Source organism: Danio aesculapii, chromosome 5 (genome assembly GCF_903798145.1).
Source record: "Danio aesculapii chromosome 5, fDanAes4.1, whole genome shotgun sequence".
NCBI lineage: Eukaryota > Metazoa > Chordata > Actinopteri > Cypriniformes > Danionidae > Danio > Danio aesculapii.
This window is the reverse complement of record NC_079439.1, coordinates 50537807-50565343: the sequence shown is the minus strand read 5'-3', so window position 1 is coordinate 50565343 and position 27537 is coordinate 50537807. Positions and strand designations below refer to the sequence as shown.

Sequence of the window (27537 nt, the reverse complement as noted above, 5' to 3'; positions counted from 1 at the left end):
TCATGTGTCCCAATGAGTGAGAGTGCATTGAACAGTTTAAATGGATGTTGCATACCGTCCCGGTGGTCATCTAGAATGCTTTTCTATTGTTCTTTTAAACATTCCTGGAATCGAAATGTACTCTCCTGAGAGACTACATTTGTTTTATTTCATGTTAGTTTATCATTTTAATCACGAGCCATTTTTAGTTTGTTTAAAATCCTGTTAAACATATATCTATATTTTTTTCTCTAAAATAACCAGACTCAAGTAATCTGGACAATATTTCCAGCTCATTTATCTCAATATTTTAATCAATATTACAAATGTGACGTCACATGGTGTTGCTACGGCAATAGAGAGTCAGTTACTGGAGATCAGCTGCACACCTGTGCAGTAATCTGTTAGACCACAGGAGCAAGGGAAGAAATTCTGAGACTAACAGAGATCAGAAGGGCAGCAAAATGCCAAAGAAAAATGATACAGCAAGAAAACTTGAAGATGGTGAGTTATGTATTTTTTTATTAATTTTATTACATTTTTAAATTATTATTACAGTTATTATTATTATTATTATTATTAGTAGTAGTAGTAGTAGTAGGAGTATTATGATTGCAGTGACAACTTGCTTAAAATCTTATCATCTCAATGCCATTCTGTACTTTATTTAGTGGGGATAGAAATTGATGGGGATGTGGAGAGTGCTGAAGGTAAGAATAAATGTTTTTCTTTCTTTTTTATTATTATTATTTTTAAATGAGTATTTCGGTCACACTTTATTTTGATGGTGCGTTTGTTGAATTTAAGTTACATTGCACCTAATTCTCATTAGATTATAAGTAGACTGTTAGGTCTGGGTTGGGGTTATGGTTAGTGTAAGTTGAAATGTACTTGCAAAGTTTCTTATAGTCAGTTAAATATCTGTTGAATGTCTGTATCAACAGATAATAAGCAGACAGTCTACTAATACTGAAATGTACCATCAAAATAAAGTGTTACCAGTAGTTCTACAAGAATTTGTATTTTGCTCTTATTGCTTACAACCTTGTCCTAGTGTAATGCTTTTACTCCCACCAGCTAGAAAACCTAAATAGTGACATTTTGAAGAGCTAGACCTAGCATTTTTCTTTTGTAAAGATTAATGTTTTTCTTTTAATCAGATAGAATGATTTTCGATTTATTTTATTTTGTAAAAAATGCAACTGTGTTCACTTTTACTTAGAGGACAAGAAACCCAAAGGCAAGGGAGGTAAAAAAGCAGCAGGCGGTAAGCGAGGTAAAGCCAGTGAGGATGGTGAGGATGAAGATGAGGATGATAAACCCCCCAAAAGTCGCCGGGCAGCCAATAAAAAGAAACCAGCACCAGTAGATGAGGAAGACAGTGATGATGATATTCCACAAAGGAGATCTGCTGGGAACAGGAGAAGAGGAAATGTGCGAGAGAGAGGAGATGGAGACAAAAAGAAGTCTGGCAAAAAAGGCAGGAGAGGTGGAAAAAAGAATGAAAAGGGGAAAGGAAAAGACAGTGACAAAGACAGTGACAAAGATGAAAAGAAGAAAAAGAACAGTAGGTATGCTGACACAAATACAACTAATGGTTAATTGATTTCATGAGCTGATTATGACAGTACAATATAGAACGTGAGACAAAGTTCTGAAATTCCCAATATAGCTAGGTCTTTATAAGCACTAAAATGTTTGTTCTGGTTCAATTTACATCATATTAGTAAATTGCTTTGTTTTGTTTTATATGGACAACTGCATGTCCCTATAACCGAGACAGTATCATTTTAACTATTCAAGGCCATTGCATTTTTAATACTATGTCTCCCCATACACTCTACATGCACAGTTAGGATTCAATGACGTTAATCTCCATTTCAAAAGCATAGATCATTTGGTTTGTGTTAAACATATGCCAATATATCATATATGCACATACAAACATAGTCTTTATTAAATTTTTATATTTAAACATAAAAAATTGTTTACTGCATTAAATAATTTCATAGTTGTTGTAGGTCTTTTGGTGGAAAGCATCTGCCAAATTAACAGTGGCTTTTAAAATAATTTTTATACTGTTTTTATAGATCCACTTGTAACAGTTGCGTGTTTTTTACACTCAAAAATCTAATTCTTTTGAGGTTGGATTAAGATTCTTTTTGTTTTTTTGTTGACATGCCTCATTGAGTATGTTTGGACACCAATAATCCAATTGTAATGTGATTTAAGACAATACTAGGATTAAGAGTCTACCATGTAAACAGTGATTTTTGATTAATTTAATCTGATTAAGGTCATAATCGAACAAAACAGAAATGGAAGTAAGACATGTGGATATGCCGATTTTAGTCGCATTATTGAAGTGCAGTACAGACATGTAAACAACGCAATCAAACACTGTCGTGTAAGATTTTGACCGCATTTTGCAACAGGATATTCCATACACACACAGCTGTATTACACACTATTCTCTGCACCTACCAAGTCAATAAAGGACCACAGACACACACAACGAAATGCAGAGGTTTTTTCTTCCATTCGGCATGCGGTATCAAAATCCATAAAACAACACTCTTCCAGTTCATAGTCTCATCTAATATCTCTTTTGTCACAGGGGGCATACATGAAATGTTCCCGAAAGAAAGTGAAAGTGCCAAACTGCAGTTAAAGTCAACAAATTAAAAATGAAACAGCTGAAATAACATGAAACTCTAGAGGAAACGTGGATAGCGTGGTGACACAATGACATTAATCAAATTATGAAATCATGATTAAAGGATACATTCAAAAAGCAACTCATGTAAACAACTTAATCATACTATTATCTTATTCAGATTAAGGCAAATAATTTGATTACTGATGTCCATGTAAATATAGCCATTTTAGGCTTGGGAGTAAATGTTACGATTGGATAACTTGGTTTTACATAGTAATTTAACTTTCAACTCTAAAGCTGCGGTCACACCGCACTTTTCTCCCCATAGACTTCCATTCATATGCACGTGAATGCGTCAGACCAGAAACGTAAGGTTGTGCGGCAAGTTTCCCAGATCGTTGCATTAGAAAGTTCAAGCTTACCTGTGAAATCGCATCATATGATTGCGTGACCAATCGAGGATCAAAATATGGCCACTCTAGACAGAAAATTAAAACATGGACCAATCGCTCCTTTTTTTAACTTCTAATCATCTTGTTTAATCCTGCCCCTTTTCGCTGCGCCGTATGACAGAATTTCGCACGCTCAAACTCTAGTGTGACTGCGGCACAACTGTCTTGGAGAATTGTTGTGGAAACTTTCAATATGGAGAAATGACAACTAAAGTGATTCACTTAAATATGTATGAGATGATGAATCAAGCCAGCTCCAGAGGTTGTTAACTTTCCATCAATGTCATTTTTTAAAGCCATGATGGAAAAATCTAAATGCTGTTTATTGTTTGGAAAGATTGCACCTACATTCACCTAATGTGCATACAGTATAGTTCCTAAAAAAGTTCCTTTAGTTCCTAAAAAGTCTGTGAAACACTGTAAACACAACACAGAGCCTTTTTTAATGTTTTCACTTTAGAATATACACTTTTACCATTGTAAAAAAAAAAGTGGCATATCAAGTCATATTACTCTGCATCACTCTTAGGTGGGTTTTGAATGTAATCAGGCTGCAATGTCAAGTTTTCCAATGATAAATGAAATATTGTGTGTATGAGTCTGCAATAACCTCATGTGCCTATACCTCATCATGGGTATAGGTGAACTAAATTTTCGGTAGTGTATGAATGTGTGTGTGAATGAGTGTGTATGGGTGTTTCCAAATACTGGTTTGCAGCTGGAAGGGCATCCACTGCGTAAAACATATATTGGAATAGTTAACGGTTCATTCCGCTGTGGCAACCTCTAAAAACAGAGACTAAGCTGATGGAAAATGAATGAATGTTTATTTGTATATGACCACAGTAACAGCAAAACATATGTAGAATAAGTAATACAGCTGGTATTTAGCCATCCTTTGAATTTGTGGAGCATCACAGAAAGTATACTTGCTGATATGGCTATTTCTTTGATTTTGTTAATGAGTTAAGTAAAACATGTTTGTGTAGGCATTTTCATGTTGGACTTTTTGCTTAGTATTTTGCATTATTTAACAGCTTGTTTATTGCTCAGTTACTCAATCTGGGAATGTCATGTGTAAATCGGTGGGTGGAGCTACAGAATTAGCCACTGATATTCTTCTGTGGAGGCAGTATTTAAGCTAATGTCATAAAATGGTAAATTCCAGGATTTACCATTTTCTGGGCCAGGTGTCCATAAAAGTTATTCTTTAATTGAAGTTTATTTATAAACAAATTTCGAGAGGATCATGTGTTTATGCTTGTTCACAGCTGTTCCAGCATCAGCTCATGACCAATTATCCAATCAGTTGATTCCTAACTCACTATAAATAACGTTTTCTTATCTCAATATATTCGTCTTGAAGGTCTTGTTTTTTTTTAAAACAATGTATTTTAAAAAAAAGTTTATTTTGTGTAAATGCAGTTTTTCCATTTACAGTAAAGAATAAAAAATACTTGCTAAATATTTAACAACACTTTTTTACAAAAAGTGGAAAGCAAATGCCAAAAGGTGCCGATATCAATAATAAAAATGTGTTTTTATATAGATATAAAGGAGTTGTCCAACACTTTTTAAGAACAATTGTGTACCTTCATTTCAGTTGTACCATAAAAGATACAGAACAGTAAAAGAGGTCTTTTCTGTACCATGTAAGGGACAACTTTTACAAAGGTACAAAACTGTTCCTTAAGGAACATTATTTGTATCACTGTATACCTTTTTTTCGGAGAGTGTACTGTACATAGTAGGTATAATGTAAAAAAAAAAACAGCCAGGAATCAATATCAACCTCTGCTTGAACAGATGACAGTTAAGCTGAGTGATTTGATTTGAATGATGTTTTAGGTGTGGGTTGCATTATTTTTCTTTCTTTTCATAATTTAAGTCAAATAAAAAAAGTTTTCCAAGAAAAAAAACTATGTTAAAGTCGTATGAAGTTCATGTTTAACATTGTTCATGTTTAAATACAATTGATCCATTAAATAATTTATCTTCCTCAGTGGTGATGAATCCAATTCAGATGAAGAGGAGGAGTCCATGTCTGAAGGAGAAATGGCCAAACTAATGGAGGAGGTGGAGGAAAAGAAGAAATTAATAGCAAACATCAGGAACAAGCCCTGGCGAATGAGAAGACGACTTAAAGTCCTCAAGTACTGCTTGATTTTAAACGTGATTAAACAATTCACTGAATCTGTTTATGAATTATGAGTTACTGAATCAGAAATTTTAAGACTAAATTCTTAATACAGCATGGATGTGTCTTATATTTTTTAAAGCAATTATTGTAAAATAAAAGTATTAAGAACAATATTTAGAATTTCCAAATGAAAATATAATTTATTATTGAGTGGTTTTTATTAATTAATTTATTCCACCGTAGTCCCCAGACTCCCCACATTGTAAAAGCACATAAAATATAAATTTCCATTAATGCAGAAATAAACTGTACTATAAAAGCTTACTGCTTTTTTTTTTAGCTTTTAATAAAACATCAATAGGTTTGTAATAAGTGAGATACTTTTACTCCATGTAAAATGACCCAATTAAACACAGAACATGTTGTTGCTAATTTAACACTTAAGATTTAACACACACCACAAGTACACACACCACAAAATATTTTTTATCAGTCGTACATATTCCCATAATAAATAAATATTTATTTTGGGAAATGCAGAAATATCACTTTTATTAAAAACACAAACATCTTGAAAATGGCAATGGAGATGCAGGTTGCAAATGAACAATTATCTTAATTCAAGAGGATGGTCATGGAGTCTTGAAACATTCCTGAAAGTGATTAATAATCAAGGGAGTGGGAATGAGGGTAACACTTTATTTTGATGGTCCATTTGAGTATTAGTAGACTGTCTGCTTAATATCTGCTGATACAGACATTCAACAGACATTTAACTGACTATACGCTTATTTCACGCGCCCGCCATTTTAAAACACGAAAGCGAGGTTGCGGTGATAAGAAACCCGGAAGTATAGGATCAGCACTGTAAACATTGCAACAACATGCTGTGTACTACAAACCCCCAGCTGTTGCCACGATTTCAAAATGCAGATATGGTGTAAACATCACTTTAATATCATTCAGTTCAGTTTAATTTAAATTATTAAAAGCATATTAGGCATCAAACAACATCACAATCTCTTTCAGAGTAAAATGTCCAAGTGTCCTCCTAGGCTTTAGTTCATGGCAGCAGGTAAACTGCGTGGGGAAGTGTGGGGACGCTTCCCAGCTTCAGCCGGTGAGCGATAAAACAATGCAGTCCTCTGTAGCACACCCTCGTGTTGTCTGTAATAGTGTTTTCCTGGTACTGAAGTTTTAAATACATCCAATACCCGCTAACATTTAAGCGCCGCTGAGCACGCTCATAAACACAGCTTAGTCATAGTATTCACAAGTGCTCAACAGAACTGACTGTAATTGGCCATGAAGGTCATCAGTTCACTGCTCTTCACCGAGTGCAAACACAGATACACAGACATTGAAGGGTTTTAAAGCCGTGAAGACCAGTCAATTCATCAGCGGATCGCTCGTCTGTGTTTGTGCTCGGTAAACATCGGTGAAATGCGGTGAACTGATGACCTTCACGGCCAATCACAGTCATTTCTGTTGAGCACGTGAACACAATGGCAAATCAGTGCTGTTTGAGAACGTCATCAACAGTGCTTTAAAGGTTAACGGGGAATGGACTTTTTTTTTTTATTATTTCAGTACCGAAATTCCGTATTGTGACATGTCTAATATAGTGAGAGAATCAGTTAATTAACTTGAGTTTGATAAATTGCATAAAAAATGTGTGTTTGGGAAAGAAAGGGTTAGCTAGTGGAATTTCCCTTAACTTAGTTGAAAATGAGGTCCAATATCCCTTTTTATTTTCACTATTCATTCAGAACTGACCTTTGAGTCACTCAGAAGGTGGTAAAAGTATACATTTGTTCTTCGCTGATAAGATATACAGCCAGGTACACAACATTCCTGTGTGACTCAGGTGATTCTTGCGGGTTTCTTCCCACTGCAGCCTTCCCATCGAAGTTGCGAAACTTTGCAAGTACATGTCAATTTACACTAACCCTAACCCTAATCCCAACCTAACAGTCTACTTATAATCTAATGAGAATTAGTTGGCATGTAGATGCAATGTAACTTAATTCAACAAACAGACCATCAAAATAAAGTGTGCCCGGAATGAGTGGAGTGGGAGTGGAATTGATGCCTGACTTTACCCCTTCCTCAAGTGGTGGCTTCAGATGCTTTTAAGCAGTGGTGTAGATGACCACGGTCTCAGGGTGGGATTTGCGGAAGTCAGCCAGTGTGGGGAGTGTGGGGAACCAGGATGTTTCTTCTGGTCTGAATCCATTGCAGTTAAAAAGATAATCCAGTTGGCCATCCCTACAACCAGAGTTTAGTATTTTCTTGACATAGTAGATGGAAGGTTAATCAGTAATATCTGGAGGATGTGTCTCTGTTTTGTTTTGGCAGAAAGAGAGGTTTAAGCAGGGAAACGTGTTGTGGTGGGGTGAGCGCGGGGAGGTAGAGTTGATAGTTGAGGTGGTTGATCTGCCTCTGGATTGTGAAAAGACTGACTGTAGATTGTGAATTATTGGGAACTAAGGTTTCTGCAAGGTTCGGGGAGGCATGGACCAGTGGTGGTCACCTACATCTCCCGGTTGGTACAAAGGGGCATTGGAAAGTCAACCATCAGGTTGGAACTTGATTCTCTGCACAGCAAGCTGAAGATGAATATGAGCTGGGTCAATCACTCTCACGCTCTCTCAGAATCAGTAGCCAGAATCTGGAATGTCCAATGGTTCTCCTGTCCAAGGGAAGAGTGGGGTCTGGTAGGCAAGTACACTGGAAGGGTGTTAGATCAGTGATCTCTTGGCCTCTAGAGAGATTTGTGTGTACTCAACCAAAAGAAGGAATATTTTCTAGCTGTGTTGATCATCATGGCGGTATGACTGGAGGAAGTGTCGTAGTTCCTGGATCTTCCTCTCAGTCTGGCCATTTGTCTGGGGATAGTAACCAGAAGAGAGAGAGTTAATGGAAACACCCAACAATTTGACGAATGCTTTCCATACATGGGATTTAAATTTGGTGACCACAGATCGAGATGATATCTTCTGAAATACCATAATTTTTGAACAAATGGTGGAATAGGTTTTCTGCTTTTTGAAGTGCAGTAGGGAGACCTATTAGTTTACATGCCTCAAAGAAAGATTGACCACAACAAGAACACAGGTAAAGCCTTCAATTATCGAAGTAAGTCACAAATTTGAGTCCTGTGTTGGACCTGAGTGATGGGTTTTTGACATGTCACAGACTGAGCAGCTGTAGTAACCTGTTGATTTCATGGGTCAAAATGAACCAAGAGTATTGAATTTGTAGCAGCGAGAGAGTCCCTTGGCTGCCTAGATGTTCAGAACCCAGAAAGTCTTGTTGTGATGTGGTAGGCACATGAATGTAGTTTTACACACTACAAGGGCTGGAAGGAGATTCTTCTCAGAATCTGTAGAGGATTCAGGTAAGTACAACTAATACAAGGCATCTGCTTTAATGTTACAAATGCCTGGCTGATAAGTTATTGTGAAGTTGAATCTGGCATATCCTGACAAGGCTTCAGTATCTGATATAGAAGGAGTGAAGAGTGCCATGGGTGTCCCAGGATGTTGTCCACAGTGGATTCCATGCAGTAGGTTCTTCAGGAACACGTCCAACATGGAGTTTGAGTGAAGGAGTTTTTCTTGACCTGCCCATGCTCTAGTGATTTTTACCTCAATGGTATCAATTCAAAACTCCTTGGCTTGGTATTGCAGTGAGTGTGTTATTCTAATGACAAGTGTGGAGTCAATCTGCATGCGCTCTGGTACTGATTGACAGCAGGTGAGGGATACGGGTGAATGGAGTGGAGTTGACAGGGAGTTAAACACTGAGAAATTGTAGTGGCTTTCTGCATAAAGGTTTTAAGACCAGGTTGTCATTGTAAAGGGACATAGTTGTTTAAATTCTTGTTGATATGTGCTAATTTGAGCTATCTTATTCCATCTACCGCTAGCTGCTAAACTGTTGAACTGCAATCTGCACTTACTGGTTGAAGAAGATCCCTGATTGATGAAGAACTGATCAGAGGTAGACTGAGAAGTCAGGGAACTATGATGTGTGTTCCATTTTTCTGTCACACAGGAGACAACAGGCAGACACACACGTTTATTAAAACACAAACTTTTTGAAAACAGGGGTAATAGAGATGCAGGTTGCAATGAGCTCTCTTAATTCTTAATATGAAGGGAAAGCCACAAATAGAGAACACAAGGAGTATGGAAATCTTGACAACAGGCAGGTAAGAAGCAATGAGGGAGTTTTGGAAGAAGTCAGATCAGGTATGTGGACTGTAGACCAGACACAAGGGAACAGACAGATACGTAAGTGTGCACAATCTTTCACAGGAGTGATACTAATATGCACATATACGATACTAAAAGTCTGCAAGAAAACCAAAACACAGCATTAGTGTCACTCTAGAATCCAAGCTCAACTATTTCTTTTCATCTTAAATGCTGTGTTACTGATAAGTTTCAGGTATTTGGAATATACTCAGTAGGGACTTTTGTGTGAATACAGTTTTCTAGGCTTGTCAGTCTTCGGGTTCCGTCCACCTTTTAAATCCAATTGATGTAATAGATCTGCTTCTGCCTTCAACATGACAACCCCAACATGGCTGGTTGGCTGCTGTTCCCATGCCTCACTTGCCACATCCAGCAGACTGATAAACAGATGTGCAGATCTATTTCAGCTTGGGCAGGTGACAGAGAAGTCAGGACATAGAAAGTTCTCTGGTCACTTACGTTTTTCTGAGGAATGCCCAGCTGATGAGCAGAAATATATTGCCTGCGATAGTTTTGGCTGTGGTCTTCCTTAGTGACATGGCTTCAGGGTATCACGTAGCAAAACACCACACAAATTATTTTCACTGTCAGAGTTGTCCAACCTTCCAACAAAAACAATTTGTAATCTGCTGTGTGGTATTGGCTACTCTTAGAATGCCAGTTTGGATTTGAACTTTGCCAGCACTTGAAATAGATGCCATAAAGCATTCTTGTTAAAAAAAACAAAAAACATTTTCCTTTCGTGATCTGCTGGATAAAGTTAAAGTAATTTACACACTCGCCACTCTTACTGGCTAGCAGCCCCTGTTTCACTCTATCCAATGTCTTTGGAAAGATGGTGTCTTTAGAGTCAGTGGTATCATGGCTGACAGCCAGTGGTGTTTGATGGTTAGCTTTACCTTGCAGCTGCTCTGTCCTGTCTTGTCAGTTGTTTGGTTGAACTACTGTTGGCAGACTAATTTTTGTAAGTTGGCAAATTATTGCCACCATCCTCCGTTCTAGAAGAACATCAAACACGGACTGAGAGAGTGTAGGGTTCTGCTGGAAAACAAACAATATCATATACTTGGTGCAAAATGGCTTTAGGTGTATTTTACTAGTTCATGCAGTGCCACGTTGTTTAAATAGCGAATGCATTTGCTATGCTTTTGTGCACCAAACAGTGTGCTAGTCTCACAAGGAGGTGTGTTAAGACGAGTTGCTGTTTTGAGGAAAACCAGCCCAGGATAGAGCACACTACAAGGATAAATAGGAAATGCAAACTAATAAACTGATTACAGAGGGCAGGTGAACATAGTGATTAATAATAATAGGATAAGGGTTGCTAGACAAGATAATAGACAGGAGAGCACATTCAATTCAATTAAAGTTTATTTGTATAGCACTTTTCACAATAATTATTGTTTCAAAGCAGCTTTACAAAAGGTGCACATTATTGCACATTATTACAATCAAATTCAGAAAAGTTAAGGTTATTAGTTAGCATAACGTTTTAGTTACTAATAACTTTAACTAATTGACTAGTAACTAATAGCTTTCAACAAATAAAGTTATTTTACACTCACTGGCTACTTTATTAGGTACACTTGTCCAACTGCTCGTTAAATTCTAACTTGTTAATGTTCATTTCTAATCAGCCAATCACATGGCAGCAACTCAATGCATTTAGGCATATAGACAAAGTCCAGACGATCTCCTGCAGTTGACATGATTGTTGGTGCCAGACGGGCTGGTCTGAGTATTTCAGAAAATGCTGATCTAGTGGGTTTTTCATACACAACCATCTCTAGGGTTTACAGAGAATGGTCCAAAAAATTAGAAAATATCCAGTGAGTGGCAGTTCTGTGAGCGCAAATGTCTTGTTGATGGCAGAGGTCAGAGGAGAATGGCCAGACTGGTTTGAGCTGATAGAAAGGCAACAGTAACTCAAATAACCACTTGTTACAACCAAGGTATGCAGAAGAGCATCTCTAAATGCACAACACTTTGAACCTTGAGGCGGATGGCCTACAGCAGCAGAAGACCACACCGGATGCCACTTCTGTAAGCTAAGAACAGGAAACTGAGGCTACAATTTGCACAGGCTCACCAAAATTGGACAATAGAAGATTGGGAAAATGTTGCCTGGTCTAATGAGTCTTGATTTCTGCTGCGACATTTGGATGGTAGGGTCAGAATTTGGCATCAACAACATGAAAGCATACATACATCCTGCCTTGGGCTCATTAGTACCAACTGAGCCACAGCCTATTTGGGTTATTAACTTTATTAACACAGTGTACCCATTTCCTGATGGCTACATCCAGCAGGATAACGTTATAAAGAGTGAATCATCTCAGACTGTTTTCTTGAACATGACAATGAATTCACTGGACTCAAATGGCCTCCCAGTCACCAAATGTCAATCCAATAGAGCACCTTTGGGATGTGATGGAATGGGAGATTCGCATCATGGATGCGCAGCTGACAAATCTGCAGCAACTGCGTGATGATATCATGCCAATATGGACCAAAATCTCTGAGGAATATTTCCAGGACCTTGTTGAATCTATGCCACGAAGAATTAAGGCAGTTCTGAAGGCAAAAGGGGGTCCAACCCATTACTAGTAAGGCATACGTAATAAATTGGCTGGTGAGTGTATATAAACATAGTTAATTTGAAGTTAAGGGTGTCATGGTTGCTTAGTGGGTAGCACTGTTGCCTCACAGCAAGAAGGTTGCTGGTCCTGCGGGTGCTCCAGTTTACCCCACAGTCCAAAGACATGTGCTACAGGTAAATTGAATAAGGCAAATTGACCGTAGTGTATGTATGTGAATGCAAGAGTGTGTGGGTGTTTCCCAGTGCATCCACTGTGTAAAACATATGCTGGATAAGTTGGCTGTTCATTCCGCTGTGGCAACCCCTGATTAATAAAGGGACTAAGCTGAAAAGAAAACGAATGAAAGAACCTGGAGTTATATAGCATATAAGGCTATGTTCACACTGCGAGGTTTAGTGCTCAAATCAGATTTTTTCTCAGATCTGATTTTTTTGCATGGACAGATCATGGTCCCAAACTGACCCGCATGCGCAAAAGTAGAGTTACGGACAGCACAAAATATCTAATTATGCACACAATGTAAGAAGTAAGCATGTTGTCAAATCATGCTTATATGATTATTGCTCTTTTCACAGACAACCATGGTGTATTTCATGAACTGTAAAGGATTGTTCTGCTACTATTAATCTGTATTTCGGCATTTGAAATCTAAAATAAGTCACTTGTGATTGAAAACACTGATCATTTGTGATTTATTACAACTGTGTTGCGCGTCTTTCTGACAAGCGGTGTAGACTAGAGAACTCATCAAGGGTTAATAAGCAGCCTGAACTGAGAACTGTGATGTTCTGTGAGTTGGTTTATCTACTTTGGGTTATTTTATTTGAATTCGTTATAAACAACAGGCATGTGGAGAAAGGGGGTTTGGGTGCTCGAGCACCTGCCCTTTTTTTCTATTGGAGAGATAGTTCATCCTTAAAATGAAAGTGCCTCTCCTTTGTGCACGGATCCTCTATCCACAACACCCAAGATGCTCCTCAGCTTCGCAATCAACTCTTGCACCAATCGTTAACCAGATTGGTTAACAAGCACCAGTTTTGCCTTCAAAATCTTTTTTCAAAATGAACAACCATCTTTCTGTGGTAAAATAATCACCCTTTGTGCCATTCTGCTATGCTGCTGAGCAGTAGATGATGTTTGCAGCACAGAATGATGATGCATGTCGCTCAAAGCTTATGTAAAAGTCACATGAAATCCGACATAACCGTTCACACTGCGGTCGCATTGCAAAACGTCAGATCTTTGTCTGATTTAAGACTACATATGAAAGTGTCACAAAACTGAACTGAAAAGATCAGATTCCATGCAGTTTGTGCTGTTTACACTGTCATTAGCTGAGTCACATGTGGACAAAAAAAAAAATCAGATTCGGGCCACATTTGGCTGCAGTGTGAACATAGCCTAAGTGATGTCCATGTGTACATGTTTAATGAAGTGTATTTATGTATTAAGTGTATGTGTTGTCCACAAAGTCTTCGATAGTTGGCATCATCTCTTTGCAGGTCTTGGATCCCATCAGGGGAGCTGCACAATCTCTAGAAGCCCCAGGTGGAAATGGAGAACAAAGAAAATAATTAGCATAGCTGCTGTTCATATTGTATTTAAACAAGAGATATTAAATGTCAATGTGAAAATGAAATGCTATAAATGAAAATAGGAGTTATATAAACAAACATAGCAAAAACATATAAAACGCAGAAGTTTTTTTAACGAAGTGCCTGGTGTATTAAGACAAAAAGAGTGTGTCCTATGGCTGGTTTTATGAAGCCCACTCACCAGCATGGAGGACACTCAAAGATCCTAAAGTTATGTGATGCATTGTGTATGCTTTACTAAATAAATTAGTCTTTAATCCATTTTTGAACTGAGAGAGTGTGTCTGAGCCTCGGACATTATCAGGAAGGCTATTCCAGAGTTTAGGTGCCATATACAAAAAGGCTCGACCTCCTTTAGAAGACTTTGCTGTTCTGGGTACTACCAGAAGTCCTGAGTTTTGAGATCATAATGAGGTAGTTGGATTGTAGTGAGACAGAACTTGATTAGATAAACAGGATCTACATTGTTTTAAGCTTTATAGGTAGCAAAGGACCTATAACTGATCATTGAGGCACCCCATACTTTACTGGCCTGACTTGTGAAAGTTATCCATTTATATTTATAAACAGTTAAGGTCAGTTAAGTATGACTTAAACCATTGTAAAGTCTGTCCCTGGACACCTGTAAAATTTAAGGGGTCTATGAGGATATCATAATCAATAGTGTCAAATGCAACATTGTCAAGTAAAGCTTGTTGGTTATTTTAACTGTAGTGGTTTCTGTACTGTGACAAGGCCTGACTGAAACACTTTAAAAACATTGTTCATCTGTAGAAAGAAGCATAACTGGACAGGATTTAAAAAAAAGTTTTTTAGACATAAATGGTAGATTTAAAGAGGCCTAAAATTAGCTAAGTTGCTGGGATCAAGTTGTGGTTTCTTAATAAGAGGCTTAATAACAGCCAGATTGAAAGGGTTTTGAATGTAAAGATAAAAAAAGGGACAAATGGCACAAATACTGTAGACAAAAACAAAAGTCATATGCTCATGTCAAACAGCACATGAGCATGCAGCCAATGAGAACACTCAATAACCACATGTTCTCATGAAACAAAACACAAAAGCACACAGTCACATGTAAACGTGAGCCAGGTACTAAATACAACACCAACACAAGACACAAGACTGGATGTGAGACACGAGTGCATGATAAGTAAACAAAAACCTTCTGTGCATTCACATAAACGGCTGTTTTTGTCCAACTATTTCACTGATTCAAAACACTGAACAGCATACCTCAGATAAATTACATGTTCACCAGGACGAGATCACGTGACCGGAGCATGCCCAAAATCAAGCGTCCATGTCAAGAGACGAGAGAATGTGCAGCTTGAGTTCATGAGACCACACGTTCAATATAAAGTCAGTGACAAGAAAAACTTATCAAGACAAGAGCAGTGCCCAGGCTCTGCCACCAAATCAAAAATAAAAACCTGGCTTGACATCTTTAAATACAACCCCAAAAAAGAAAAGCTGGAAAACACAATTTAAAAAAGAATTGCACATTGTCTTGAAAGCAGCATATTGTGTTCTATTCAGCATTAATGGTGCCATCACAGAAGTGCAAGTAAACTTTGCAAAGGGCACTGACATAACCCCATACCAAGAGAGACCCTGGCTTTTGGACTCGTTGCTGGTAACAATCTGGATGATCCTTTTCTTTTTTGGTCCGGAGCACAGAGCATTCGTTTCTCCTAAATTATACCTGAAATACTGATTCATCTGACCACAGTACGTGCTTCCACTGTGTGATTGTCTTTCCTAGATGCCTCCGAGCCCAGATAAGTTAATGGCGCTTCAGGACACTGTTAACATAGGGCTTCCTTTTGGCACAGTACAGTTTTCATGGGCATTTGTGGATTTAGCTATGTATTGTGGTACTTGATATAAGTTTGCTAAAGTAGTCCTGAGCCCATGTGGTGATATTGCTTACAGATGAATGACCATTCTTGATGCAGTGTCACCTGAGGGATTGGAGATCCCAGTTGTTAAGTTTAGGCTTACCTTCTTGTCCTTTTCGCGCTGAAATTCCTTCAGATTCCTTGAATCTGTTGCAAGAATCAAAATTGGAATATGTTTTTATTAAACAAACAAACAAACAATAAAACTCATGAGAAACAAATTAAATAATATTTGTTGTATTGTCTGCAATGAAATCCATCTATTAACATGTATCCGTAGAAACGAATATCAGATCAGATCAACAAGACAGGATGTGCGCAAAGCAACTGGGATTAAAAGATCTGTTGAGCTCTCTGTGATCATCAATCCTCATCAAATTTGATCAAGAATGAGTTTTACAAGTTTAAAATGTTTTTAAAGCAGTGCATGTTTGTAATGAATTACAGCGATTCTACTGTCTTTATCATCACAGCTGTGTGTCAGTACAATTATAAAAGTAGACGCTTCAATCCTGTATTGTGGCGTTAAATCAGGTTTATTTTGTACATTAACATCACGGATCTCCATACAGTAGTGAATATTAACGTGTGTCCTGTCACATTTGCCGCGTGTGTGTGTGTGTGTGTGGTGAACTTTGTAACAAAATTTTGTGTGACTCATCGTGGCAGAAAGGCTTGAATTAACTCCACAACAAACACATCAAATAATCATTGGGAAAGTTCTTACTGTAGTATTTCTCACAAATGTTATGTGAGATCTGCTTCCTTCATGTCTGTCACTGTGCTGTTTATCTTACGCAGCCAGGGCGGAGATTGAGGCACATTCTGACAGGCACATGAGAACAGTGGGTGGGGAAAACTAGCATTAAAGGTATAGACAACAAAAACAGCTACATTGTGTTCAGGGCAGAAAATTCCAATTTCTGAAAGTTATAATAAATAATCTAAAGGGTGCTTTGAACTGAAACTTTACAGACTCATTCTGGTGACAAATCTTGAAAAAGGGGTAAAATAGTGCCCTTTAAATGCTCTGTTACTGATTGTTTTAGTTTTGGATGATAGCTGGTAGACAAATGTTTGACATCATATTTGTTTCTATATTGCATATTGAGTATTATAATATTAATGAATAATAATAATAATATTAATAATGTACAAACCATTCTACTTTTTATTATTATTATTATTATTATTATTATTATTATTATTATTATTATTATTATTATTATCTGCAGTTCTATTAAAGTCTTGCAGTGGCCATTTTCATCTTTAAAAGTTTTTATCCTATTTCCATGTTCTTCTTGTGTCTAGAGAGGCTCAGCAGTTTGTGGATAAATTTGAAGGTGCTTTGGGCAAAGGGAAAGGCAGAAAGCTTTATGCCTACAAAGTTATGATGATGAAGGTAAGAATATGTAAATCTCAGGATTCTGGAAGTGTAACTATTTCTGTTGAAAAGATCGAAAACCATTCATATTTTCTTGAAAAATGTAAAAATCTATTACCTTCCAGCCTTCTAATTTTCCCGGCATGCTTTATGTCTCATCATATAGAAATGGATAAAGTTTCAAAGGGATTTTGAAAATTTTAGAACGGCTTGCATCCCATGGGAGCGGAAAATAAAGGAAGTTGAGAGTATGTACTAAAGCATTTTCCACTCACTCATATCGCACACAGGAATCCTGCATATTACTTCAAATGTATTACCTTAGATAGAAAATTATTTCTATATGCTATACAGAATTAGAACCATAATTAAATGTTTCAAGTAATTCTGTATTCTGAGCCTTGGCAATGTTTCATTGATTTGTAGGTCACTTTGGCTCCTCTGTTGCTTCATACTTTATTTTCCTCCGTTGGATGTATGGCATGAACTTGGTCCTCTTCAGCTTAACTTTTGGCCTGGTTGTTATACCAGAGGTAAGTGTATTATCTATGTAGATATACATATTTCCCCTGTACCCAACAATTAAATTATGCTGTTTTGCTTTATATTTAAACATATGAACATTTTAAACAAGGTTCTCATGGGACTTCCATATGGGTCCATTCCTCGGAAAACTGTGCCGAGAGAAGACCAAGATACTGCAATGGACTATTCTGTTCTTACGGATTTCAATGTAAGATAAGCAAATATGTATGATATAATGGGGTCTAAAAGTATGAGACCGCAAGTGAAAGTGAAAAATTACAATGTAATATGAACATGAATTTCTTTGCATTTTTATATAATCTTTTTGACAACAGCCCTCAAGATGCATGAGCGCCCTCAAGATGCATGAGCTCTACAAGTTTGACTTACATCTGATGATTAATTTCTCCAACATGTTTTAAGAATTCAACAAATATCTTATGCTTCACTGCACCATTTTTTACATAATTAGTACCACAATTTTACTTACTTCATTAGTGACAAATGAAGCAAAAAAATCAGAATTTGAAATATTTCATTTTCATTATGATGGTTTTCATAGAAGATTTTCAGTTTACGTATGGGTTTAAATTGGACATTATTTTTTGTCAGTCTCAAACTTTTGACCCTATGTATATATGCTTATTTTCTTTGAAAACTGCTTGAAAGAATTGGAGAGTTACACAGTGTATTCCATATTTCTTATTATCTTAATATAAATACATGTTTATCCATAACTCTTTTTGATGCCTTCTCTTTAACAGGGTTACTGCAAGTACTCAGTACTTTTCTATGGCTACTATAATAACCAGAGAACCATTGGCTTCCTGAAGTTTCGTCTCCCTCTGTCCTACCTCATGGTGGGCATTGGGACCTTCGGGTATAGCCTCATAGTTGTGATCAGAACGTGAGTCCTTCTTTCATTCATTGCTAGATGTTGTAGCAATGACATGAAATGTTCTTGAGAAATATGTGATTATGAATTTCTATGCCTATAAAAAAAGAGCATAGTTGTTGCTCAATGACAAAAGGTTTTACAGGTAGAATACAATTAATTGTCTTTGATTCTAGATCTAAGATAATTAAACCGATTAATTGTGTGATTGTATTAGACAGCTGATACAGAAAACATAATAAATACTTGGTTTTAAAGGTGAAGTGTTTAATTACAGGAAAAAAGCTGAAGGGTGTTTTCAACCTGTTTCTACATCATAGTGAGAATAAAATAAGACAGAATTTTTCAATTACAAAAAGTAAAATCAGAACTGAACAGAAATTCTCAATTCTTAACATGTAAAAGTAGCTTGCTGTATGACAATCCTCTCTTCCACCTATTGAAATTAGGAAAGACTATTTTATTTTGAACAAGACTGCTCATAAAATGATTTTGAAGTGTTTAAAATCAGTCTACTCTTTAGTTCATCTCTTTAGCAGCAGACAATGTCCGTCTACTCTTTTATAAACACCTTACCTTTAAAATAAAACCTTCATTCCAGTCAGCATAGCAGTATGTTTGTATGATTTATTTGTAATATTAAACCCTTGTTGTTATTTTGAATGCAATTGGAAATTGCGCTTCTGTTATCCTGCCGGCGAGAATGGATTCTCTACAAGTGTTGAATAAAGTCCACTCTCGCTGTTAGGATGGCTAAAAACGCAGATGTGGGGGGAGGGGACGGAGAAGACAATGAGTTCACCTTTGCCTGGAAGATGTTCACCAGCTGGGATTATCTTATTGGGAACGCTGAGACAGCTGACAATAAATACGCCTCCATCACCACCAGCTTCAAAGTATGTGCTTATGTGCATTTGTGGAAATGCTTGGGTAGGTGTTGATGTATGTGTGCTGACCACTGCAGTTTTTTCCACAGTTTTGTTGTTATTTCAGACATCTGAGGAGGTTAACTCTCTAAAAGACAAACCTTTAGTGATTTAAATCAATATTTATGTTCCTAAATGCTCTGTAGTTCCACTATGTGTTTTTCTCAGTTGGGATGTTTTAATGCATTCTACAGGAATCCATTGTGGATGAGCAGGAGAACCAAAAAGATGAAAACATTCATCTGAGAAGATTCTTACGTGTCCTAGCCAACTTTCTCATCACCTGTACATTGGGTGGAAGTGGCTATCTCATCTACTTTGTAGTCAAACGCTCTCAAGAGTTTCAAAACATGGACAACCTCTCATGGTATGAGAAGAATGAGGTAAAGATATACAAGTCCAGATTCAATATATTTTCTTGATCTGATATTTTTTGTGCATTGACAAAAACTGACATGCATTTATATAATTATATTATTCATCAGTTAAAGAAAAAACAGTTTTAGCATCAGACTAGTGCACATACACTACCTGACAAAAGTCTTGTCACCTATCCAAGTTTTTTAAATAATAACTTGACTTCTAGTTGATCATTTGGTATCAGAAATGGCTTACATGAAAGGCAAAGGCCTCTAGATTACGTTTATTTTACCAAAATAATATATGATCATGCCTTGATTTTTAATTATTTTAATTAGGACAGTAAGGTCTGACTTTGCTTAGACAAAAGCCCTGTCACTTAACAGAAATAATGTAGGATATAAAATCCTATATATAAAACCACCATAATTAAAAATATGTACATAGATTAGCCGTAATAAATGTTTTATATATGTTCATCCTCATAATTATATCTAATATATTTAAACATATTTGTACATATTTGTAATTCCAAAGGTTGAAAAAATATATATGGCAATTTTTGTAATATTTCCAAATAAATGTTGCATATATGACAACTAAAATGACATCAAAATATTAGCTTATATTTTCTGCATCATTTTTCTATGTGTTAAAATTAAATTCAAACGCTTAGCTTACAAACATATGTTTTAATTTGTTAAAATTTTAAACTCAATTTCAGATTTCAAATGTAACATGTACACTGATGTGTGATGTAATAACAAGAACATTTTATCTCAGCTTGAGATCATCATGTCTCTGTTGGGACTGGTGGGTCCAATGCTCTTTGAGACCATCGCAGAGTTGGAGGAGTACCATCCACGTATCGCTCTCAAGTGGCAGCTTGGGCGTATATTTGCTCTCTTTCTTGGCAACCTCTACACATTTTTGCTGGCTCTATTTGATGAGGTCAATGCAAAAGTAGGTTTTATAACAATGATATCATTTACTTCCTGTCCATGCAATGTTTTAAGTAGAGAATCAGTTTTTTTTTAACTGACCAAATATATTTTTGCTTAAAGCTTGAAGAAGAGCAGTCTATAAAAAATGCCAGCATTTGGTTCTTGAAGGAGTACTATGCGAACTACACAGCCAACAACCCAAATGACACAGGCACTCCACCTCCTATCGATCCAGGGGATGCCATCAGAGGCCCATGTTGGGAAACCACAGTGGGAGTAGTATGTGTCTTGTGTTAATTGTCCAGCACAAAGAAACAGCAGAATCATCTATAAAGTATATAGTGAATAATTGACAAGACAGATTGTTTGCATATTTGTTGTGCCTTTTTATGAATGGTCAAAAAAAAGATTTTAATCATTCTCACCCAATCATTAGGAGTTTGTGAAGCTGACTATATCAGATATACAGGTGACATATCTGACCATCCTCATCGGTGACTTCTTGAGAGCGCTGATTGTACGTTTCCTGAACTACTGCTGGTGCTGGGATCTGGAAGCTGGATGGGTAAACCTAATATATAGGATAATCACCAATCTAAGCTTTTTAAGGTTTTAATGATTAACAGCATTTTTATGTTTGTTTGTTTGTTTGTTTCTCAGCCTTCCTATGGTGAATTTGACATAAGTGGCAATGTGCTTGGTTTGGTTTTTAACCAAGGAATGATCTGGTAGGAACAAATGTACATAGATTTGGTACAATACTTGGTTTTATGCACTATACACTTCTTTCTGTTTGAATATTATGCATAATAAGTTTAAGATCTATCTAGTCTCTCAACAGTGAAAATTAACCTGCAGCTAAATTCAATACAGATTCGCGAATAAAAAAAGATCCTTTTTACCAAATTACCTGAAACCTTATTTGCATTGAATGGGCACTGTAGGGTACCTCAAATCTTAAAAGTATTTGTAAAAAATATATATAATACAACATCAAAAGGGCATCCCAAAAAAAAAAATTATGTTATTAATTACTTATCCTCATGTCGTGGCAACCCACTTGTATTCTGAAGATTTGTCCATCTTCAGAATACATATTAAGATATTTTGGAGGAAATTCAAGAGCTCCCACATCTTCCATTGACAGCAATGTTCCTGACTTGTTCTAAGTCCAGATAAATATGAAAATATGTCCTCTTTGGTTCAATGAAGACAAAAGTAATGAATTTATTCCACAGCTTCTTCTTAAAGTCAGTAAAAGGCGCAATGTGCACTGATGCATACCTCAAATGCCTGTGCACGATATCCTCAGTTTGAAACAAATCACAGGCATATGCGAGGTAAACATCATTACTTTGAACGAGAACGACACATATACAGAACACAGTAATCGCAATTGAAAACCATTGAAAACATATGCATTGTTTGAGGATGTTTTTTGGTATTTGTCTTTGAATGAGTTGGGACTGTTGTTGTCTATAGAAAATGAGGAAGCTCTCATATTTAATCTAAAATATCTTAATTTGTGTTCTGATGATGAACAAAGATGTCATGGGTTTGGAATGACATAAGGGTGAATAATTAATACCGTCATTTAAATTTTTGGGTGGACTAACCCTTTAATGTACAGTAAAAAGAAACTACTTAGGTGTACTGGAGTGCACATTCATGGCTCATTTTCCCCTCTTATGCACACTTTTAAAATGTAACAAACAAGAATAAGCTACTATACACTTTTGTACTTGAATATACAAAGCTGTTTTCTGTGTTTGCCAGGATGGGGGCATTCTATGCTCCTGGTCTTGTGGGCATCAATGTTCTGCGGCTCCTGTCATCTATGTACTATCAATGCTGGGCTGTAATGGCCTGTAATGTCCCACATGAGAGGGTCTTTAAAGCTTCTAAATCCAATAACTTCTACATGGGCCTGTTATTGCTCATACTCTTTCTGAGTCTCCTACCTGTGGTTTACACCATTATGTCTTTGCCTCCATCATTTGATTGTGGACCCTTCAGGTACTAAAAGCATAATATAATAGCCCAAATTAACTTATATTATGAACAATTATGTATAACTTGTAATTTCCTGTTACTTTAGTGGAAAGGAAAGAATGTTCGACGTTGTTATGGAGACCATTGATCTGGATCTACCTGCGTTTATGGGGACTCTCTTCGGATATATCGCAAACCCCGGACTCATAATAGCTGCAGTACTTCTCATGGTGTAAGTGAATTATTAAAAATGTCATGATCACGTAACGCAGGTAGGGATGAGTGGGTAGCACTGACATTTTTTAGCAGCCCGTTGTTCAGATCCTGATCGAGCCAGAACGTATTTCTTTATGGGTTTCACGTGCGATCACATGGTAAAATCACATACAAAATATGTGAAATGTGTGGTTTTGATTTTATTTTACAACTTTTACATCCCCTTCTGTGCACATGCTTTTTTTCAGATGTGATCACATGGGTTTCACTTGAAATGTTCAAAACAACATCTCACTTGTTAACAACTATCACATTTTAACATGAAGCTATGTTATAAAGCATGTATCTAATAAGTAACTAGATAAGAACATTTAGGGTGTGAGTGTGCTGGGAGTGTAAAGTTTATGTTTTAGAGCAAAATATTCAAGTTTTACTGATTAATTACAAAGCCTCTTAAGGATCTCTCATTGGAACCCTCAGCAATTTCTTTGTTCTGGTTCTCCTTCTGGTCATTCCTCCTTAATCACTATCCTTTGGCTCAGTCACAGCAGAATGAACTGCAAATTACTCTGGCATATTCATTGTGCAGTGGATGCCCTTCTTGCCCACTGTGTGCGCGGGGTCTTAAAAAGTATTTAAAAGTCTTAATTGGTATTTCTCAAGGTATTACATTTTGTATCAGTATGTCAATGGTTGCCTGAAATTTGATCTGCTGCTTTGTTTACTGCAGTAACCAAGGCAACACTCTTATTCCTGCTGTCACCATCTACAGGATATTATTCAGTATATGAAATTCATTCACTCATTCATTCATTTTCTTTTCGGCTTAATCCCTTTATTAATCTGGGGTCACCACAGCAGAATGAACCGCCAATTTAGCCTTCCCAATTCACCTGTACTTTGGACTGTGGGGGAAACCGGAGTACCCGGAGGAAACCCACACGAATGCAGGGAGAACATGCAAACTCCACACAGAAACGCCAACTGATCCAACCAAGGCTGGAACCAGCGACCTTCTTGCTGTGAGGCGACAGCACTACCTACTGCGCCACTGCATCGCAGTTTTTGCAAAATCCTCTTAATCCACCTTTTGGGACAAAACAGTGCAATTGGTTGAACAATCACTAAGGATGCAATTAGAAATTATTTTACCAAACATAAAACACATTACACAAACCACCTAAAATTAAAAATATATTAATCTGTCAAGTAAGTGGCAGTTCATTCCACTGTGATAAACCAGGGAAAAAGCAGAAGGAAAATGGATTAATGAAATCTGTAAAGTAAGTGCATTAATCAATAACAATAAATCTGACACTAATTAAATCTTAACAATCTGTTGTCATTTCTGATATTTGGGATTGCGAACATTGCAATTGCATGCAAACATTTTAAGCTAAGATTGGTAGATTTAAATAATGTAGTGTAAAAATATTGTGAAACATCAATATCTGTGCATTGTTCATTAATATAAAAAGCTCATCAGACAAATTGGTTTTATGAAATAATACAAATAATGTATAGTTTTATATATTATATTTATCTTCTAAAAAATAACTTACATAAGCAAATAAAACACAAGGTAGGCCTACTGGGCAAAAGGGGGATGTCTCTCAGACACATTTAGAAGCTGTCATTCATTCACCATCACTATACTCAAGGTCTTGGTCTCTTGTTTATCCTCATTGCATCCATGTGGGGTAAAAGAATGGCATCATAACTCTGTCTTTCGTGAAACACAGTTGCCGTTTAATGTATAGTAAATTGGAGTTATTCAAAGTAGCGTCGCTGCGCAAACAAACGTTATGAATGCATGCTACACTTCCGACTGTACATTGTGTTTTCTGTTTTTTATAATGCAGAGTTTTGAGGTAAGGGACGTTTTCATTTGCCATTCACTCACAGTTGGACAGCCTCATCCAGTTCATCAAACTCCATCTTTTAAAATCGAAATTGGAAGCGGAAGCGTTTCCTCATAAAAGCCGGCGTATTAGCGTGCTGCTACATTGAAAACATATGATTCGATTTGTGCCTTTAGCCAACAAAAGCGGCTTTTGCCAACAAACTTAAAACTATAATCTTTTTTGAAGAACCTCGGTTTAACGTCTCATCCGGAAGATGGTGCTCACTGAGCAGTATAGAGTCCCCTTCACTACACTGGGGCGTTAGGACCCACACAGACTGCAGGTTGAGCACCCCCTGCTGGCCTCACTAACACCACTTCTGGCAGCAACCTAGCTTTCCCATGTGGTTTCTCATCCAGGTACTAGTCGGGTGCAGCCCTGCTTAGCTTCAGTTGGTGACCATGTGAGAGTTGCAAAGAGGTAGCTGCCGGCTAGCTCTCTGCAAATATACTGCAAATATACTATAAGTTTTATTGTCTCCAATGTTACAGGTTGAATCCTAAAGTGGCAATGAGGCCTTAATGTTTAGGAAAAGTCTTAAAAAAAGGTCTTAAAAGGTATTGAATTTCACTCACTGATTCCTGTTTATACCCTCTAGCCACAATCCAGCACACTGGAGTACACACACTGTAAAGTACACTACCTGGTGAACCCAGTGCTGGGAAAAACCCATTCACACTGGAGCACAAGAAGAGAACATGCAAAGTCCACACAGAAATGCCACCTGGCCCAGGTGTGACTTGAACCTGTGACCTTCTTGCTGTGAGGCGACAGTGCAAACCACTAAGCCACCATAAATGTAAACAGAAGCCAGGGACGACGCATTCATAGGGCAGCAGAATAGTGAGGGCGGAGTCCGTGACACCCCCTATCCCCCCGGTCCTCACTTTTATCCGCAACACCACCAACTTTCACTTCACGGAACTGGTCGCTTCGGTTTTCAATTTTGGATTGAGGGCGGTGTGACCGTCATTTCCTAGAGCGCCAGTTCAGCTTGCTCCATCCCTGGCAGAAGCTAGAGTCAATATAACTGTGACTCTTCAAAACATAAGTGGCACATTTGCATTGCTTGCCTTTGTTTATGTCATAACAAAAAAGTTAACATAAGTAGTAAAAAATTGCTATAAAATATCTTAATGTTTGAACTTTTAACGTGTTTGGTGTTATTAACATTTGTATCATTATATGCCAAGTAAATGGAATTAAATTAATAAATTACACTTCTTTTTCAAAAAGGTCCTGTCAAAATTGGCAGGCAATGAATTTTTGGATAATCTGTGCTGCAAACAATCCAATCATAAAACTTTCACAGTTTTTTTTATTTTTTATTTGATTTTATTTCCTACAGACTGGCCATTTACTATCTGAATTCTGTGTCAGAGGCCTACAAGAACTCCAACAACGAGCTAAAAAAGAAAATGCAGATGGTTAGTAGTGTTAATGTTGGGACAATGTTGGGGGTAACACATTACAAGTAATGTGAGCTATGCAATAATATTACTTTTCTAAGTAACGAGTAAAGTAATGCATTACTTTAAAAAAATTAAGTAATAATAATTGAGTTACTGTTTTTGAAAATGTAACGTGAGTTACTTTTTAGTTTAATTTATTAGCTTTTAAAAAAAATTGCAAAATTAATTTCAAAGCTGTCACAATAAATCACACAGTCAATGAGAGAATGTGTTCATTATTTTGAACGTTTTGAAGAAAAGGAAAAGGGGATTGTTTCAATTGGACAAGGATTTTACTTAAGACAAATAGTACAAAAGTAGCAAACACATTGCTTTAAACTTTCAATAATCTGTATATATGGCATATGGGGTCAGGAAGATCTGAGATTTTTTTTATGTGTTTTTTAAAGGTAAATGAAGGTGTAGGTTATACAGTGTGTTGTTAATTGCAGAGCTCCTCTATTTAAAAAAGAAAGAAAAAAGTTTGAAAGAGATCAAAAACTGAAAGAACTGTAAGAGATCAAGCCTCAGCAGGTAATAAAAAGTAAAACAAAATTAGCTCAAAAGTAACTTAATGCATTACTTACCATAAAAAGTAACTAAGTAAAGTTACTAGTTAATTTTTGTAATACAATTTTGTAATGCATTACTTTCTAAAGTAACTTTCCCCAATGCTGTGTTGGCATACACAATATTTCATGTTCACTGTGTGTTAGATGGCAGCAATTAGTCAAAATCTGTATTCTTTACATTGCTTTCTAGGCAAGAGATGAGGAGAAGAACAGACGGAACAATAAAGACAGCACTAACCAAGTGATGAAAGACCTAGAGGATCTGCTTCCTAATCGCCCTCCAACGCCTCCTTCCCCTCGAGAGAATATCACAGGTGAGCATTACATTGAATGTTATATTACTGGATAAAATTGTTTTTTTATGCAATTTATTTAGCCATTTACTAAAAAAAACATTGCCATTTTAAACTGTTAAAATTAGACTAATACTTATTCAGCTATTAAACATGTCTTAATTATGAATGATGAAACAGAAATCTTGTTCAATTTGTCCTTTGTTTCCTCAGAAAAAAACCAGGGCCAGGGTGGAAAATCTCCAAAAGTTAAACCAGGCACAGCTGGCGGTGTGCATCTGCAGAAAGATGTGTCACTCGCATCAGCCAATCCTAATGCACGGGGGCCTGTGACACGAGCGCCAGGCCCCAGGGGTCCTGGACCTCTACCTGGCCAACCAGGGGCAGGTAGGGGTCAAGGTCCACCCCCTAGACGGCAGTAATGTGTGATGTTATTTGTTTTGTCTTGTTTGTCTGTACACTATTTTTTTTTTCTAGAGAAAGTAAT

At 36.9% G+C, this 27537-nt stretch overlaps 1 protein-coding gene across 1 annotated transcript; it reads left to right on the top strand.

The window, feature by feature from the left end:
- Positions 1-671: 671 nt before the first annotated feature.
- tmc2a (transmembrane channel-like 2a) lies at positions 672-27537 on the top strand. The gene is made up of 19 exons (XM_056457142.1): positions 672-689; positions 1204-1550; positions 5094-5243; positions 16900-16990; positions 17139-17220; positions 17399-17505; positions 17607-17705; positions 18262-18404; positions 19141-19288; positions 19513-19701; positions 20462-20641; positions 20743-20901; positions 21059-21187; positions 21283-21350; positions 22399-22638; positions 22721-22846; positions 26083-26161; positions 26948-27071; positions 27264-27537. Exons 1-19 carry the CDS (start codon positions 672-674, stop codon positions 27470-27472), a joined length of 2688 nt encoding a protein of 895 aa, XP_056313117.1. The 3' UTR covers positions 27473-27537.

Excerpts from the sequence above, each read along its gene's own strand:
- tmc2a (XM_056457142.1), top strand. Across the intron at positions 20,902-21,058 it reads GGGAAACCACAGTGGGAGTA|GAGTTTGTGAAGCTGACTAT; the intron begins GTATGTGTCTTG and ends CCCAATCATTAG. Across the intron at positions 21,188-21,282 it reads GGGATCTGGAAGCTGGATGG|CCTTCCTATGGTGAATTTGA; the intron begins GTAAACCTAATA and ends TTTGTTTCTCAG.